At 42.1% G+C, this 19,863-nt stretch overlaps 1 protein-coding gene across 2 annotated transcripts in view; it reads left to right on the forward strand.

The window, feature by feature from the left end:
- The window catches only part of LOC138285054 (receptor-interacting serine/threonine-protein kinase 3-like), a 783,148-nt gene that overhangs the window by 361,715 nt on the left and 401,570 nt on the right, over positions 1-19,863 (forward strand). For both annotated transcript variants that reach the window (XM_069224506.1, XM_069224507.1), the window contains exon 4: positions 13,200-13,249. In XM_069224506.1, coding sequence (XP_069080607.1) covers positions 13,200-13,249 — 50 coding nt within the window. The remainder of the gene's footprint in view (positions 1-13,199; positions 13,250-19,863) is intronic.

Raw genomic sequence — 19,863 nt, forward strand, 5'->3', positions numbered from 1 at the left:
ATATGTTTTCTTCGTTTATCTTTCCATTGCTCAAATAACACAGATGTTAAAAGCACTAGAGAATTACTACTGTAACAACGAGTATCCTAAGTGATGCGGATTAGGTTTTAGGGCAGTGAAGAAGGCGCTTTCTGGCTTTTATCAACACATGAAGCTCTGCTGGTTGTTTATATTGCTATAAAAATTAATCCTTCTGCACAGATATCAAATTCAGTACCTGATTTGTTTTCCTTCCATCATAAAAGTCAAGCACAGCTACAATGGTGTAGGCGGCATGAGTAGTCCTATTTGACAGTAACTACTATTACCTACAAATAATGGCATCAGCCCCCCGTGACCCTTTACATTTGCCAGTCCAAAGGATATGAAAAACAAAATATGATGAGCATTATAAATGCCTCCGTGGAAGTTTTCAATTGGTGGCAAGAGAAGTAAGAGAAACATTACACTTCTATTCTTGCAAGCTGTCACTTTATTTAACAGTCATATCCCAGTAGCGTGTATAAAGCTTCCTATAAAGGCAGGTATTCAAAATAAGCCACTGGATCTTTAGTTGTATTGCACTTCAGTTGGCAACACTAGTCAACTCAACTTTGATTAAAAACCAGTAAAATATTTTGACCTTGATTTCTAAAATACTGTTAAGTCTATCTTCTGTATTGGCTCATTGTTTTAGAAGATGGGAACTTTAATGAATTGCAGACCATCAATGAATGTCTGGTCGTGAACATTCTTTTCCTGCGGGCTCTCACAGGGTACCAAAACCTTGACATTTTTATGGCCTTCTCTCACTCAGTTCCACTGTCCTTTTTTCTTGGAGTTGCTGCTTTTAGGGTCACAGATTTTTCGATTATTGCATCTGTCCATGTCTCCATTTTCTCACAAGACCTTGGTACTCACCCACAGACTTTAGTCATTATTAACCATAGCTTGGCTACCACATCTAAATGCGTCCCCACAATGGGCAAATGGGGTAATCTTTCCCTTAAAGTTTCTTGAAGCTTTCCACCCGCTGATTTTTAGGTCAAGGGCGCAAGCGCTTTGACCTGTTGTAAGTATTGTGGACTTCTAACCACACCCATCTCATGCCTATCACTTTTATTTGTTTCTGGGATTTCCTTTTAAAAATCACTTGATGTCATTGGTAAATGCTTCACATTGGTCCCTCCTTGATGATGTTTTGTCACACCTTGCAGACTGCTCCTGTTACATGGATTATTGCATTACTTCCAATGTACTTCAGTGTGTGTGACCTATTTTTTTTCTTTTGTCTCACCCCTTCGTACTGCATGGTGGTCATGGTGCTCACATCGCTCACAGGCACGACAATGTGAACTCGATCGGCGGTATTGAAACGATGGTCACACTGTTCACAGTTAACTTATCAGAGTAATTTCTTGTAGCTCTTCCCTTAAAACACTTGATATTGGTAAATGCTTTAGATAAAACAGAAATCCTAAAAGCAAAAGCGGCTCTCACAGCACAGCAGGAGAGCTGATACTATAATATTCACTGCACTCTGGAAATTTGCTCCATAATGCTTTGCAGGGCATTACTTTAAAAAAAAACTTTTTGCTCTTAACCCAGCCATTGGTGGTCCTAAGACAATGGGACCACCCCAAAATGTTCACAACGTGCTCTTTCCGTCTACATCATGTCATGTTAGTGGGGACTAAAACAAATAATAACCCCTACCACCATTGTTGGTATCTTTATGTTTTCCTATGTCTGGAACTTTTGTTTTACAGTTGAGAGAAGTTATGTTTTATTGGCCTTGTTTGAAATATCATTGCAATAGGTCTGCTCGTTTTGAAAATGTGTAATCTGCTAAATTCTCTCGGTGCTTAATCTATGGTTACACTGCATTATTTTCTCCCATCTTTTCATGTGGTTGTGCTCTCTAAGGGCTGACTGTATGGTTACATGACCATGTTTTTTCCAAATGCTATTTTTGTTATGGTGCTCTTGAGGGGCTGTTTTGAGCATTAAAATATAATGTCAAAAGTTTATTTCACATAAAAGTTTATATGATAATTGTATATGTTTTAATATTTCCTCTTTATTACAATTATGACCATAGTTGAGGCCAACTTAACATCCTTGTTACACTATGAATGTTTGAACACTCTTGATATGTTTGAGTGGCCCTTCTAGTTTATTTCTCCTATGTGGCTGTCTTGTTTTTTGTTTGTTTTTGGGTATTGTGTTAGCCAGCCAGCAGGTGGGGTTGTGAAAGTGGTATTATATTAGAATTAGCATGGCCGATTTAAATAAGGATGCTAAATGGCATCATTTTCATTTTTTGCTGCAGATAGAGGAAGAAGGTAAATGGAAGTGCTTTAGTTATATTCAGGGCCACTGGAATTATATGGCAGGAAATGACGAAATTATGAGGCAGGGTTGACCAATTTATGTGGCAAGAAAAGTCCAGTTAAAATTTAAAATACCCATAGCTCTAACTCAAGCAAATGCAAGACCTATTGTATTGCAAATGCTTGTTGTCACCAGTCCCAGTACTCTGCTGTTGCAACTTGTACACTGGCCATTGCCTGCAAATGCTTCAGAAAGTGCCGGAGATGTTACAAGGCATAAGGAGTTTGACTTCTGAATGTAATATTATAAACACTTTTAGTGCAATAATGCACACTGAGAGCCGTGCATGGCCCTCTGTGCTTCTGAGAGGCACGAGAGTCATAAAAAAAGATGGAAAGTGCAAGCAGGGGGTTCTAAAGTTTGATGCAAAATCCTAAAGAGCAAAGGTCTACCTAACAGCATAAGTTGTCTTGGAGCTAGACGTAAAAATGTGAGTACTGCAAATGACTCAGTTGCTGAACAAGTGCAATGTGTTGCTGGGTTGACTTATGTGGACCCTCAGTGACAGGTTCCCATTACTTTGGACACATCCCAACTGGGGTGAAAGATACATATTTCTAAAATGCCTATTCGAGGCTAACTAACTCATACCTAAGCTCAATATCTAATTTATGTGCTAGAGTTGATGGTAGTGGCTCTTGTGCCGAAATCATTACTATATTGTTATATTATACAAGAAGTTAGTGTTAATACACGTGGAAAATGCAACAATGATGTATTAAATTTAGAAACAAAGAGGTGCACTTTGTCTTCAGTTATTCAGAATGTTACATGTTTTACATTGGTCATCGTTATCAGATTCACTTTTTAGCAGTCAGTGCTTAGTTTGGAGATTGATTTTGCAGACCTGTTTAGTACAAATCATCAGAAGATATATGAAAAGGAGATCTCAACAACTACTTTTAACAAATTGTTTTCCACATATAGACCTGTTCATAACAAGTGTCAACAGAGTATGCCGCGGTTTCACCTCCAGTCATCCACAGCAACAGTCACTAAGGAATGCTATGTTGGTAGATTGGCCAGGACATTTTTTATGTGTGTACTTCTTTTTTAACTCTCCTGCAGTATATCATATTTGACACTTTTGTTATTGCCATAACATGGTCACATCAGCTATGGTTCTTCCTTCTGCTGGTACTATCATCTGTGCTGCAAATTTCCCTATTGGGTGTACTTTCTAAGCTATTAGGGAGCAAACCTCCTCCACCTAGATTCATAGTTACTGAATGTACAAAGTTGGCACCTGAGGCCTTAGAATTTGGGCACTTGAAATTCTTGACAAAACATTGGCCTAGATTTAAGAGGGCCTAGCGCCTCCTTGAGCTACATTTGCGTCATAAAAAAATGACGCTAATGTGGCAAATTCGCCAAATTCGCTGTGCAATGTTTACAAAGTGGCACAATGCATGCATTGCAACACTTTGTAACCCCTTGCACCACATTATGCGTGCGCCAGGTGTTGGAAAGTACCATCTTTCTTGCCATGTTACCCCCATTTTTACCTGTATGTCAGTATGTTTTTGCCTGTCTCACTGGGATCTTGCTGGTCAGGACCCCAGTGTTCATAGTTTATGGCCTAATGTGTGTGCCTGTATAGTGCTTAACTGTGTCACTGAAGCTCTGCTAATCAGAACCTCGGTGCTTATGCTCCCTCTGCTTTTAAATTTGTCACTATAGGCTAGTGACTTCATTTACCAATTTCAATTGGCACACTGGACCCCCCTTATAAGTCCCTAGAATATGGTACCCAGGTACCCAGGGCATTGGGGTTCCAGGATATCCTTATGGGCTGCAGCATTTCTTTTACCACCCATAAGGAGCTCAGACAAACCCTTTCACAGGCCTGCCACTGCAGCCTGCGTGAAATAACGCAATCTGGTATTGGGGAGCCAATTCCATGCATTCTGGGGGCTCCACTATGGACCCCAAGTACTGCCAAACTAGCTCTATAAGGCTTGCACTGCAGTTACAGCTGCTGCCACCTCAAAGACAGGGTTCTGCCCTCCTGGGATCTGAGCAGCGCAGTCCCAGGAAGGCAGACAAAGCATTTTCTTTGGGAGCAGGGTGTTACACCCTCTCCCTTTGGAAATAGCTGTTACAGGCTGGGGAGCGGTAGATTCCCCAGCCTCTGGAAATGCTTTGAAGGGCACAGATGGTGCCCTCCTTGCATAAGCCAGATAACACTGGTTCAGGGACTCCTTGTCCCCTCCTCTGCTGCGAAACTGGGTAAAGGAAAGGGGAGTGACCACTCCCCTGTCCATCACCACCCTAGGGGTGGTGCCCATAGCTCCTCCAGTGTGTCCCAGACTTCTGCTATCTTTCTCTGCAAGGTGTGGGGGCATTCCGGAGGGCTCTGATTGGCCAGTGCCAGCAGGTGACATCAGAGACCCCCCCTGATAGGTCCTTACCTTATAAAGTAGCCAATCCCCCTCTCAGGGCTATTTAGGGTCTCTCCTGAGGGTTCTCTTCAGATTCTCCTTGCAAGTTTCCGGCAGGAATCCTCTGCAACTACTACTTCATCCTCTGACCTCGGATCAACTGCAACCTGCTCCAGGAACCACTGTAACAGCAACAAAGTATCCACAAGGGATACTTTTCTTCTGCAACTTCAGCTCCAGCCAGCAACTGCAACAGTTTCCATGGTGTGCACGCTCTGAGGACTCCCTGTCTTCACCCTGCACCAGAAGGACTGAAGAAATCTCCTGTGGGGTGACTGAGTCACTCCCCTGCTCATGCAGGCACCTTCTAAGTTGACGACTGGTTCTATTGGACTCCTCTCACAGCGACGAGCATGCTCCTTGGGACACAGAGGATGGACCCCATTGACATAGACTGTCCTGAGGTCCTGTCGCAATTTGGAGGAGGTAAGACCTTGCCTTCCCCCGGGACTACAGTACCCCTGTGCACTGCATCTTCTTCACCTCCTGAGGCCTTTGTGCACTATTTGCAAAATCCCTTTGTGCACAGCCTGGCCCAGGTCCCCAGCACTCTATCCTGTGACACTCAACTCGCTGAGTTGATCTCTGGCGGCGTGGGACCTTCTTTTGTAGTGCTGCACCAACCGCATTTCGCACCTCCTTTGTCCCCGTGTCATGTGACACCTGTGGGTGCTATCTGGTGCTCTGAGGGCTCTCTGAAGTGCTGAGAGCCCCCTCTTCCTCCTCACATAGAGTTGAGGAGCCCAGGTACCTCCTGGGTCCAGGTAGTGCCTAGTTGACGCAAAACGTGACTTTGCCAGAACCAAGGCTTGTTGGAGAAATCCAGTGCCAAAACTCGCCTGCATCCAACTTCACGACGTGGGACGTCCTTTGAATAATGCAGGAACCCGCTGGCATCTTCTTAGGGTGCTTTTCTGCAATCTTCCTCCAACCAGGGACTCTTCTTTTGTACCCTCTTCTGGGTTGGCAGGGGCTCCTGTCCTTCTTGGAACTTCTTTCGACTTCTGGACTGGGTCTCCTTTTTCAGGTCCTCAGGTCCAGGAATCCACTGTTAGTTGTTTGCAGACTTGGTTGGTTCTTGCAATAATCCCATCACAAGTTGTAGTGTGTCCTAAGGAAGCTTGCAGTACTTTACTCCTGCTTTTCTGGGCTCTGGGGTGGGGTCGTTTACTTACCTTTACTGTATTCTTACTCTCCCAGCGATTCCACACACACTACACATGTCTAGGGGTGAATTTGTGATTTGCATTCCACTTTCTTAGTATATGGTTTGTGTTCTCCTCGACCTATTGTCTCCCATTGCATTCTATAGCATTTCCTATTGTTTGTACTGTCCTATGACTAATTATCTGCCATATTTTGGTGTCTAGTGTATATATTGTGTATAATACTTACCTCCAGAAGGAGTATTGCCTCTAAGATATTTTTGGTACTGTGTCACCCAAATAAATTACTTTTATTTTTGGTAACACCGAGTATTGTCTTTGCTTGTGTATTAATACTGTATAACTATAAGTGGTATTGCATGAGCTTAGCATGTCTCCTAGTTCAGCCTAAGCTGCTCTGCTATAGCTACCTCTATCAGCCTAAGCTGCTAGAACACTACTACATTTCACTAATAAGGGATAACTGGACCTGGTATAAGGTGTAAGGACCCAAGGTACCCACTGCAAACCAGGCCAGCCTCCTACACCAGGCATACTGTATGCAAGAGTAGCATTCACCCATTAGCGGGTCAGACAAATTGTGATTTCTTGCACCATTTTTTGCTGCATTTTTAATGCCTGCTCAGAGCAGGAGTTAGAAGGGGTCACACCATTATTTATAAGGGGCCACTATGTACTGTTCATGGTTAGCCAAAATGTTGGCGCTAACCCTGAACAGTACATCAGCAGCGTCCAAAATGTTGACCATGGTGTGCCATATATTAAATATGTGGCACTACATTGGATGTAGCGCAACTTTTCTTAAATTCAGGCCTAAATGTTTTAAGTTTTACCTGTTTGATTCAATCAAGATGGCTCCAAGTGTGTCACACTTTTGTCATCAGTAAGACTATTAGTGCTCTAGTTGTTCTTTAGAACACTCTGGAGGGTGGTTCAGTAGAAGACAAGTGAACCAACCAACAGGCAGCTCCTGTTGGAAGTACATGTTTTTCTAACAATGTAAGACTTAATTATCATATGGTTGAAAAAGACAGTGTGAATTTACAGAAAATATGTGCTCATTTTAGCTTCTGAAGCACCTTCTATAGCCTCTGTGGGAAAATCATAAGAAAACTGTTTTCTATTACAAATGATTAATTGGATCCAAGCAGAAGTCTTTTTCACAGGGTAAAATCACCTTAGCAACAAATGATGTACAATGTAACTACATTATTTTATCATCCTTGTTCTCCTTTTTGTGACCCTCAAAGTCTGCCATTCACTACAATGCATTTCAGTGGAGTGCTATCATGTATATTGGTCCCAAGATGGCTGCCAGCACTTTTGAAGTGCTGGCAGCCAGTCAGGTCTCACCATAAGATCTGTGCTTATGCTCTGGCCAGATATACATATTTAGTTTTTATTGAATATCTTGAAAACTACTGAATGGATTTCCACCAAATAACAAACAGCATGCTTTCTGGACCAAGATCTACCTTTCTACTAAATTTTCTGTAATTCTGTCCAGCTGTTCAGGCTGTAATAGCGTTTAAAATTCCTAAGGGAATTAAAATGGGAAGCACACTTTTTTTTTTTACCTCCCATCCCCCTTTTTTCTCGACGGATCACCATGAAACTTTCCATGTACAGCAAGACTTCTGGGCATACTGTTGTTGGAAAATTTCAAAAAGATTATTCAAACTGCACCAAAGATGTAGTCAAGTCAAAAAACACTTTTTCTATGGAAACTAGAGCCCAAATTTAAGAAGGTCTATAGCCACAGTAGTGTCATTTTTTTTATGCTTGCAAAATCGCCACGCCAGATTGACAAAGTGGTGCAATGCATGCATTGCATCACTCTGTAACCCTTTGCACCACATTATGCATACACCATGCATAATGTATGCAAAGGGGGTGTTCTGGTGCAATCCGCCACCACACCGCCAACAGAACACCGCCACGCCACCACTGGCGGTCTTCCGCACGGCGGTCCCTCAGCGTCTTTCAAAAAGACCGCCGAGGTCAAAATGACCCCCTATATCCCTAATCTGCATTTCATTGGAAAGATTCCTTTGTTCCTCAACAGGCTTGTTGTTTGTTGTAGGGCTCTTCTTCGAGAGATGCCATTTCATCAATTTGATTTCCCAGATTAACTTGAACAAGTCTATCCTCATTCCAACATAATCAAAGTTTTTGAGGGGGCAAAATGATAATCCAAAGAGCATAGATGTCCCTTCTCTTCATAAATTAACACTCTGTCTGATAAATGTATGATTGTTTTATTTGCCACCTCAGGGTCCATTATGATTCTACATCTGGACTTGCTCTTGTTCCCATTCGTCCAAATCTCTCTCCCCCATTTCTTGGGGCTCCTCTGCCAAAACCTCTGTTTCCTCTGTTTATTCTGCTTCTTCCTCTGCCTCTTGCTCTGTTTCAGGATCGTTGGCCTCTGCCCGCATTTACTTAGTTCGTTGTGTCCTTTATGTTCTTTCAGCTCCTTCTGAGGAGCTGGTATTGCTCTAAAAAAGTTTGAGGTCTAGGATTTTGTTCATTACCTGAGCAGCTACTGTCAGTTGAGCTAGGATTATCAGTGTCCGTATCTGATGCTCCACTACAATCAGAGTGGTCCACGTTCTTAGATATAGGGTTAGAAAATGTCACTTTACTGTTGTCAAAATTATTGTCATATTTACGATTAAATGTCAATGTTCTGCCACTCTCATAATCCTCAGTGTCTCTCTGTCACTTTGATTGTTTGCAGGCCTTAATCTCATTTTCATGTTTAATTAAACATTCATTCATGCCAGCTGTGAATTCAGTGACATGCTGTTTCTCCGAATGCATTTTAACTTCCATTTCCATAGTTTCTATCTGTTGGAAAAGAGTTTCTCTGTCATGCCACGCATATTTGATTAATATTTCCAACATCCTCTGTGAGCTAGTGGCAGCATTTTCTGCCCATTCTTCCAACATTTGAGGATTGGGAGATTCATATGCAGGTATTATCTATATTCTCAACCCTCTTGGTGCCATTCAGATAGATAGATAGATAGATATCTAACCCACTGGTAGTCACCAGTTGGTAGTTATAAGTAGGACCATGTTTGCATAGAAAAAACTTGCCTATTTCTTTGGCGCCATTTGTCAAATCTTCATGAACATTTCCCAAAAAGAGTGCTGGTGATTCTTCTTGTGCATGAAAAGTTGGGGGGTGATCCACCAAGTGGGGGCCGAGAAAAAGGAGGGAGTAAAAAAACATGCTTTTCCCATGTTAATTCCCATAGGAGTTTTTAACACAACTACAGCCCGAACTGCTGGCTAGAATTACACCAAACTTGGCAGAAAGGTAGCTTTCAGTACGCAGATTACTCTTTTGTATATTTGGTGTAAACCCATTCAGTAGTTTACAAGACATTACGGAAAATCCATATTTGTATAACTCTGGCAGCAAATGAATTGCAAATATTCTCGAATGTGCTCGCAAATAGAAGTGCAGTAATTGGGTGGCCACAACCTGACAAGCAAGTTAAGGCTGCCATTTAATGTTATGGGAGAGGGTCCCTGGGGCTGAAAATAGAAATGATAAGTGGTATAAGGGATCAGGGTGGAGCTACTCTGACTGCAGGGGTGTGTTATAGGAGTGTTTGAGGGTCAAATTATGAGTTTTAAATTATTTTTCTTCACCATGGGCGATATTTACAAATATTCAAGCATATCGAGGATATTCAAGAATATTCGAGAATATGCAAAAATTAAAAAAAACATTCACAGACTCATTTATACACTGATTCATTCACTTATATAAGCACTCAGAGTCTCATGCACCCACTCACAAACCCACTCAGACACTCATGCACCCACTCAGACCCACTCATAGACTCATACACCCACTTTCAGATCCACTCAGACACTCACGCATCCACTCAGGCACCCACTGAAAGAGACAGGCCCTGTCATCAACCCCAGCTGCACACGGCCTTTGGCCGTGCGCGGCCTGGGGTTGGGTGGTTATAAGGGCTTAGCTGTCCCGGCAGCCAACCCCCTCAGCGCACAGCTGAAGGCCATGCGTGGCAGCGGTTGGATTAAAGTATAGTAATTAAAATTACTTTATGATAAAAAAAACATAGAAATTCACTGAATAAAACAAAGGTTACAGGGCCATTATAGTTAGGTTCTGAATTTAGTTGTACAAAACCATAGAAATTCAGCAGTTATAGCTAGGGTTATTTCAAATAACTCCAACTCATGCCCTAAGGTAACTATAACTCGCACCTTCGCCATCCACAGCTAATCAAGCCCCATATTTTATCATTGATGACATCTAAAAATAAATTTGTATATCTAGAGGTGTGGACACTTTGCGGATACACTCACGGAGGAGCTCCGGATCTGGGGAAAACGCAAGGCCCTGATTTACTGTCCGCAACCTGAAAGAAAAATTGTGGCCACCATTTTGTTTCTTGCATTGGCAGAGGAGTGGGGAAAAACAGTGTAAAAACATATAACGGGTTAGGATTCAGTTATCCCTACCCCATAGGACACATGGAGAGGTCCGTCAAGGACTGCTCATGGGCAAAAAATTGCCCTTTTTTTGTTGGGCCGATCCGTTGATCCACTGCGGGCTCAGCGCGGCCCGTCAATGTAAACTCATGAAGGATTCACGGGTCCAAAAAAATGTTGAGCACAGGAGCTGAGCAGGAGCCGTTTAGCATACAGATCGCCACAGAATGCACTGCTTGTCAACAGTATGTTGTTAAAAATTAACTTATAACACCTATTGAAATGAATTTCACAGCTGTGTATATGATTGTGCCATATGTTTCAGATCATTCTTATGAATTTTAGGAAGAAATGTAACTGTGGTTACATGTTCATTGTATTGATACGTGATTAGAGAGTCTGACTACACACAATACTTGCTTCCAGTAGCCGATATATTCAAATATGTCCCTGGTATCACTAAGCTGACAGCGTGTCTGGGACTGGAGATAGGAGCACGAGGAAGTGAACAGCTAACCAAGTGGAGTTATTTATGTTCTCTCTACTGTTCTGCCACAGCGCCGATTTCTGCTGTTCTACCACACCATCCCCTCTCCTCCCAGGATTATAAGGAAGGGACACTGATGAGTAGGCAGACCTGCTGGAGGTTTGGAAGCATTGCATTTTGCCCGGGAAATATGGCGACAAAAGGAATGAAAAAGAAAAGAATAAAGGTGAAACATGCAGTGCGTGTCCATTTCCACTTCTTTAAAGTAAAGGTTGAACATGCCCAACCATTACATATTAAACGGTGTAGTTTCACATTGCTGAAGAAACAATTAGTGTTAGAATTATAGAAAAAACAAGCATTTGCAATGCAATGAGGCTCGAGTTTGAGCTATTAATGTAATAAGTTCCTAACTAGACTTTTCTTGCCACATAAATTGAAAATTAAAACAGTTGATATAAGCGAACTGATTCAAAGCGACATGACCACCATGAGCATGAAGAAGAGAGGCAAAAGGAAAAAAGAAGTTTGTTTGCAGTCAAATATATCGGCAGTCATGCAATTCTCCATGTAACTGGGGCACTCTGCAAGGCATTAACAAAACCGCCCCAAGGAGGGACAAACGTAAAGTATTCACCAATGATAACAAAGGATTTTTGAAAGGCAAGCCCACGAACGAGTGAAAATGATGGGGGTAGTTAAAAGCCCACAATACTTACAACAGGTCAAAGCGTTTACGCGCCCTACCTAAAAACAAGAATGCTACATGAGAAAAAAAACACCTTTTCTATCACTTTTAACAAAAAAAAAGGTCCCAGCAGTCAAAGTGGAGTCTTTTTTGGCATTGGTGCTCGCATAATCAATGGATTTGGCGTAACAGCCAAAATTTCCGACTTTGGAGTTGGGAAACCAGGTTCAAATCTCGCAGTTGGCTCAACAACCTGTGGTTCTGCATAAATCACTTAGGGCCAGGTGTAGCAAAGACTTTGCGACTCGCAAACGGCGAAAATCGCCGTTTGCGAGTCGCAAATGCGTCTTGGCTATGTAGAAATGCATTTTGCGAGTCGGAACCGACTCGCAAAATGCATTTCCGAGTCGCAAATAGGAAGGGGTGTTCCCTTCCTATTTGCGAGTCGCAGTGGTATGCAATTCCATGGACTCGCAGTTACCATCCACTTGAAGTGGATGGTAACCCACTTGCAAAAGGGAAGGGGTCCCCATGGGACCCCTTCCCCTTTGTGACTGGACCCAAAAATAATTTTTCAGAGCAGGCAGTGGTCCAACTACCTGCTCTGAAAAATACCGAAACAAAAGGTTTCGGTTTATTTTTCAAAGTGCAGCTCGTTTTCCTTTAAGGAAAACGGGTTGCACTTTGAAATAAAAAAACTGCTTTATTTAAAAGCAGTCACGGACATGGAGGTCTGCTGTTCCCAGCAGGCCTCCATCCCCGTGAGTGCCCTGAGTCGCTATGGGGTCGCAAATGGCGACCCACCTCATTAATATTAATGAGGTGGGTCTTTGCGACCCCATAGCGACTCGCAGAAGGTGTCTGAGACACCTTTCTGCATCCCAAATTGCGACTTGCAATTTGCGAGTCGCAGGGACTCAGTTACAGACTAGTTGAGGATTGACTGAAAAACCCTATTTGTATGTATTTTTGAAAACATGGGCCTGGTGATGGAGTGAACTCTGTCACTAGGTCAGACCTAAAAAGTACACATTGGTCAGTTTATTTTAGGGCTATTCGCATCAGCTTGACTACTTTCTGCCAATTACTACATCAGAGAAATAGGGCACTGCTTTGTAATCTGTGCGCAGTATGTGTAACAACAAACTTCTGCAATGGAAAATCAATCGTACTTTCAGTTTATAGCTTGTTGTGTTGGGCATACAAACATTCCAACATGCACACACACAGTCACACAGCTTTTTCAGTGTGTAAACATACATAAAATCTGTGCCTGTACATCAAGGATTCCAGGCAATTTCATCACAAGTTATTCAAAGCACATGCGACATCCGAAGGTTTTAAAGAACAACATGCTTCACTATTCTGAAACCAAAAAACAATGTCAGGAAAGCGCCTTGCTAGTTAAAAGACATCACAGCAAGCTGTGCTAGTACATTTAAAGGTAAGTAATATCTTCATTCAGTGACCATTTCAGCTGTTGTTACGCAACTACATAGTTACCACAAAGTAACTACATTTCTGTGACAGGTTCCGTTTCTGACTACTCCTGTTTTCTGTTACAGCTTTGGAGTGTTAACCTGGGCGTTACTTGCTGAGAAGGAACCTTATCAGGGTAAATCCATCACAATTTTCTTTTACTGTTGCACCCTTAGACCTACTTCCCCTTCTAACATGTGCTTCATCTTTTTGCGTGTTATTAAACTTGTACTGAACGCTGCCTTATTGTTGCGCACTTCCATGTTTTACTGTTACACTTAGTATAAGTGAGCTCATTTAGAATTTTTATTTCAAATTTAGGAGAACATTTCACTCCATCCTGATCAAGACGTGGTTTACTCAATGCTTTTCTGAATACTCTTAATCCAAAGAACATTTCTGACCCACCACATAATGCACTTGTGCACCAAGAGGCTGACATCTAATTAACTGCTGCCTCAAAATGCAAAAAAAATACATATAATAAAGCTGGCAACAAAGCTGTTGAGTATATGACGATGGTATTTCTAGGAAGCGGCAATGAAGTAAAAGTAGCAGTGGCGCACGTAGGCTTAGCTCAAAGCGCTTGATTATGTTTTTATCTTCTGTGTCCATACTTTCTAATTTGCTACAACGCTTTGCCTTCTCACTGCACATGGGAACACTAGCTGCAACTTGGGTTTGAAATGAATGACCCTCCCACCCCGATCAGAGTGGTAAAGAAGTTCCGACGAAATTAGCAAGAAACGGTGGGGATGGCAAGAAGGGAGAGCAAGGGATAAGATGAATATAAACCATTCTGAGCGGCGTAATAAGTGAAATTGTAATATGTACGGTGTAGAATATCAGTCCTTTGCATGAGTCCTGTCGTACAATGATGCTGACAAACAAAAAAATCTGTATTTAGCCCATGAACGTGGGAATGATTGTGTGCATTGTCTTCGAGGAGTCCAAGCTTTTGGTTACAATGTAAGTAGTGAAACTATCTGAAGTTTAACATGGGAACCAACCTATTCCGACAGTGAACTGTGCACAGCGGTATAAGAGAATCAGTACCCTCCACATTTAGCCAGTGACAGTTGAGACTGCCTAATGTCAATCAGTGGCCGAAGTTGAATTCACAAGAAGAAAGTGCATAATTTAAGATGGCATTGAAGAGACCCACAAGATAAAATAGAGATCAAGCTGCAGTACTAAAGGATGGTAATTTTAACGGGTGAAAGGGATCACCTTTAACCGTGAATGGAATTTTCTAAATTCGGCAGATGAAACTGTAATCCAAAGATCTAGCCTCAGAAGGGACCTATACCATGATTAAGCTGTGACCCTTGGAACCCAATTCAATAAGTGGATTTCCTGAGATCAATACAGTTTGTTGACTGAACAGCCTTCCCCTGCAGGGGCACACGATAACTATTCTGTCCCCTTAGGTACATACCCAAATTTCAGATTCACATAAAGAGATCATGCCACGTGTGAGGTTGGAGACACCACTGTTGACCCAAGCTCATATAAGAGCACAACTAAGAACAATATAGGTCAGTGATTGCCACTTTTGAACTTGCCACTACTTCATCACACCAATCAAAACACTACTTTTTTTTATTGTAAGGAGGCCACCCTCTGTAACAGTGCTCACTGTGATGGTGAAGTACCTCACGTGCTGCCTCTCACCAACGTGAGAGCGGACTCATGATATATCTCAGTCCCAACAGCAAACGTCGCGCACCAGCAGAGAGTATATTTTATGCATTGATTTATTTGGCCATCAGTAAAAAAAACATGTTTCTCAGTGTTCACAGCACCTCACATTCCACCATCTATAAATACATGCAATTCATTGGTGCAGCATCATTACTGGGTAAAGGACGGACTGTCATTTCAACTCATTTCGGCAACCTGGGGTGCATGGCACACATCGTGGTACTATGTGCATAACACTATGTTAATTAGAGCTTGTCGTCCCACAAATTAACATTAGATAATTTTGGCTATACACAGAAACATTTTTAGTAAATATCCACTATCCCATTTCCGGATCAAAATGTTAACCAAACATCCCTGTTGCACCTGTCATCATGTATTATTGCTTCATATATATATATATATATATATATATATATATATATATATATATTTAGCTAACCCACCCCTGACGAGGGTCCCTACCTACCCACTACAGCTTTCTTTTTGCCTCCACATTCTTTCACTCCTTTACTGCATCTGGATGGCATCGTTTCTATTTTGTATGTTCTTCCCAGGCTGATTACACTTTTCCTTTCCCCATTCATTCCTGTTATGTTCCTTTCACCCATTGTCCACTCTACAAGTATCCCACCACTTCACCACCTTTTGCACCATTTATGACGTTGACCTGAGTTAGTATCCATCCTATCCCATCCTATCATATACCAAAAAAACGTCTTGCCCTTTTTAACTTCAGTCCGCACCTACCAGTGAAAACAAATAGCAGTTCTCCTGCTGCAACGGGCTTTCCAAGGACTGCACAGTTTGGTTAGAATGCCCGAAGTGAAGTGGAGATCTATTACCTATTTTCCTTAGTTTATCCCATGGTCAAACAGCTTCTGGGTTATGAGACACATTGTACATATTTTTGGAAGAAAATCTGGTTAAAGCAGATTTACTGTTGCAATTGGACACAACGAACTACCGAGGAGTAGCAGTTGCTACCTCTAGTTTAAACTTTGGTACGTGTCATAATCCAAATACCCCAACTAAACATCACCATGTGTAAGGTACTCCTGCACCCCTCAGTCCTGTTATATATACTCACTGGGGATTAAACCTGACCAATATTAAGCTCAGTAGACAATTCTAGGAGCATCTATTACAGCAGAGTGCTATGAAGGATACACTCCTCCCTTTAAAAAGATAAAAGACAACTCAGGTAATCAACAAAAGGCAACACCAAAGGTTCTTTACAGTGCCATGAGCTTTTCATAACAGGCTACCTCCTCTGAATGCAAGACCTGTCTGTTTTAACTTCAGTCATACCGGCTTGGTCTTCTAGGGTTTGTAATCTTGCCCTAGTCATAATTGTATTTATTTTATTTGTAATTTCGAATTAACATAAATTAATTGACAAGGAAAAGGCATGCATACAAAACATCTTATCAACATGGAAAGATTTTTCTAAAACATTAAAAATAGACAAAAAGACAATGAAAACAAGCGTGTGATCAAAAAGCAGTATCACAAGTGCCTCAAAATCAATACTCTAATTAAAACCAGTTTCAGAGGCTGAAATTTATCTGGTATAGACAATGAATAGATCTACTTGAGTATTCTGTAACACATATACATTGTGGTGTAACTAGTTCTGGGCCCAATTTTTTAGTTGTTCAGACATTTGCTTTTGACATACCAAACTGCTTTTAAAAAAATGGACACGAGGAGCACTATCTTTGGATTAGTATCTGCTAGGCCCATTCGTGGGCCTGCTGGTGGTGCCTAATCCACAGACTTATGTCCAGTGGTTTAATCCATTTTGTGCATGCAGCTCTGTATGCAGTACAAAAAAGAGGACATGCTGAGCATCTTCTCAAGCAGCTCTGCATAACCCGAAATATACTGAGTAGAGGATTGGATCAAGTGCTTCAAAAACAAGCAGTTGCAATGCAACCGATCTCGTGTTTGCTTGAGCTCGAGCAATTAGCATTGTAAACTCCTAACCGGACTTTTCTTGACACATAAATTGAAAATGAAAATAAAACAGTTTCATATAACTAACTGTACTTTTCTTGCCATAAATACTGAAAAGTAAATGTTTTACATGAGAGAGCTGACATCCGCCATCAGTGCAAAGCAGACACACAAACGGAAATACAAGTTCACTCGTAGTGAAATTTATCAGCAAAAGTGCAATTATCCATGTAACCGGCAAAAGTGCAATTATCTACGTAACCAGCAAAAGTGCAATTAACTATGTAACAGGGTCGATGTCATGCAAAGCGCTCGACTTCTTCCCAGTGAGATCGCACTGTGAAAAAAGAGAAAAACCCAATGGAAAACAGCGAGCCTCGTAGGTTTCCAGTACTTAGTTGCTGCGCTTGAGGAGGGCTAACCACCGGAAAAGGCATGATGTATGCATGCCTTCCACTAATGAAAGCAAGCAGATTTTAAAAGGCAAGCCCACGAACCAGTGAAAGACACTGACGTGACATGAGCGTGGTTTGAAGCCCAAAGAGAGATAACAACACGGGACGAAGCACTTTGCGGTCGCCCGTAAAAGGTAATAGAAGAGTGCAAGCCTTAATTGAATATAGAGCTTCCTTTGCAAAGGAGCCTATAGAAGATCAAGAATTTTTTCAAACTTGTATCCATTTTGTACTAAAAAATTAGCTTGTTAAATACCCTGAAGGCAGTGCACCACATTGTGTGGTCCAAACAGATTGCCAAAAATACTTTTTTTATAATGGAGACTGAACTGGTAGAAATTAAATTGGGGCCAGACCACAGGTTGGCACACCCATATTAGTTAATGAACTTTGAATGTGCTTTAACCAGGGGATACTTGACGGCTGGGGCCTGCTACTTACATCAAAGCTGCCCGGTAATGCAACAGTTCTTCTGTTGACCAGAGTCTTAACCAGAAGAGAATAGGCCTCAGCTTCACACAGTCAGTTATCCTGTGTGAGTTGAGATCCAGACACAATGGAAGCAAAGGGGAGCCTTGTGGTAGCTTTAGCAGTGATCTCATAAAGAGGCTCTTCGAAGGAACTAAACTTTCTACTTGGCTGTGGCCCTACAGCTCAGTTCCATAAAACACTGCATTAAGAGCTTGGGCTTTATACACCTGAAGGGCAGGAGAGACTGGATAGGTTTTCAAGCCCCCAAAAAACTTGGTGATAGCACTGGATCTATGCTTCAGGCAAACCTTGCTCTTAATTACATGCTCATCCCAGGTGTCACTCTCTGCTGATCTATTTCCCAGATAAGGAAACTCTTTTACTCTTTCAAGGAGTTTGAAATCTACAATACATCTGCACCTGTTTGGCCTCCTTACATTGAAACTCATACATTTATTTTTTAGGTGTTGATCTCAAGACCTCAATGTTTGCAAAACTGTTCGAACTTGTCGACTAGAGTTTGGGGCCTCTGGGCATTTTAGACATCAGGAGGGTATTATCAGCAAAAAGTAATGCTGGACCTTTCTTCACTGCCAGGGTGGTTGAATCATTCTCTGATTTCAGTAAAGCATTTATGCACCCATTAATGAAGAGCAGAAACAAAGTAGGAGTCGGCACACACCCCTGGCTCACCCCTTGACTGATATCTTAGCCGTTTATTCCCCCTGTCGGCTACCATGGACACTGGCATACTTGTCTGGGTGCAAGCAAATGATATTAGATAGCAGGACAGGGGCACTTCCAGGGCAGATAGTACTTGCCACAGCCTAAATCTAGGGACAAGATCAAACGCTGCGTGTAGGACTATAAACGCAACATAAAGGCTGCCCTTCCCCATCAGCACCACTCTCCACCTGATCACAAACAGTTAGGAGCGCACCTGCCTGACATCCCAGCAATTAATCTGCCCCATTGCATCATGGTAGATGTAGTATCTTCAAAAAACGAACTCCATTAATTTTTAAATATTTCACCTTTAAGTAGGTACAGCCTTTACTGTGCATCTCTGGACACATGTGTTTCTGGGTTAGTCCCTTCTTCAGCAGAGAACATATTTGTGGGGTGCTGGGAATGCTGCCATAAATCACCCGGTTTCAGTACCTCTTTCCTGGCATGCTGGTGCCTGCTCCAGAGCTCGTCAGCCCAGTAGCTCAAGGGAGCCTTTAAAGTCACAAACAGTTAGGAGCGCACCTGCCTGACATCCCAGCAATTAATCTGCCCCATTGCATCATGGTAGATGTAGTATCTTCAAAAAACGAACTCCATTAATTTTTAAATATTTCACCTTTAAGTAGGTACAGCCTTTACTGTGCATCTCTGGACACATGTGTTTCTGGGTTAGTCCCTTCTTCAGCAGAGAACATATTTGTGGGGTGCTGGGAATGCTGCCATAAATCACCCGGTTTCAGTACCTCTTTCCTGGCATGCTGGTGCCTGCTCCAGAGCTCGTCAGCCCAGTAGCTCAAGGGAGCCTTTAAAGTCACAAACAGTTAGGAGCGCATTTTTCCCAGCAATTAATCTGCCCCATTGCATCATGGTAGATGTAGTATCTTCAAAAAACGAACTCCATTAATTTTTAAATATTTCACCTTTAAGTAGGTACAGCCTTTACTGATCAGTTGGAGCATAAAAACTTGGTAGACAGTGCTCCCTTTTGCTGGAAGCCATCCTCAAATTCATTCAATTTTCAAGTTGTCCGACAATAGAGAATCAGGAGTGCCATGCTGGCCTGGTACAATGTATTGACCAAAAGGAGAAGAATCTACACAGTCTGTGGGAGGTTGGAGGAAAGGGGGATTCTCCATTGCTACACCCAGAAACCACCTGCATGTTTGGAGAAGTGTTGGTGAAGTTTGCATGGGCATCTTGGCAAGTCAAAGAATAAATATTGGCATTAGCAGGCTCGCTTGAATGGAGGCAAGACACTCCTTTGGCCCGCTAGAAGTAGGACAGTTTTCTGGGTGCTACTTGGGTACTTTGCTTACTATGAACAAGAGTCATTGGTTTGCATTCATAGAATCCACTATGTTGGGGGATGGAGCATGGGATTAGTGATCCTCTGAACCCAAGACCTGTGGTTGCACCATGTTCGGGCTCATTA

This window comes from Pleurodeles waltl, chromosome 3_1 (assembly GCF_031143425.1).
Source record: "Pleurodeles waltl isolate 20211129_DDA chromosome 3_1, aPleWal1.hap1.20221129, whole genome shotgun sequence".
NCBI lineage: Eukaryota > Metazoa > Chordata > Amphibia > Caudata > Salamandridae > Pleurodeles > Pleurodeles waltl.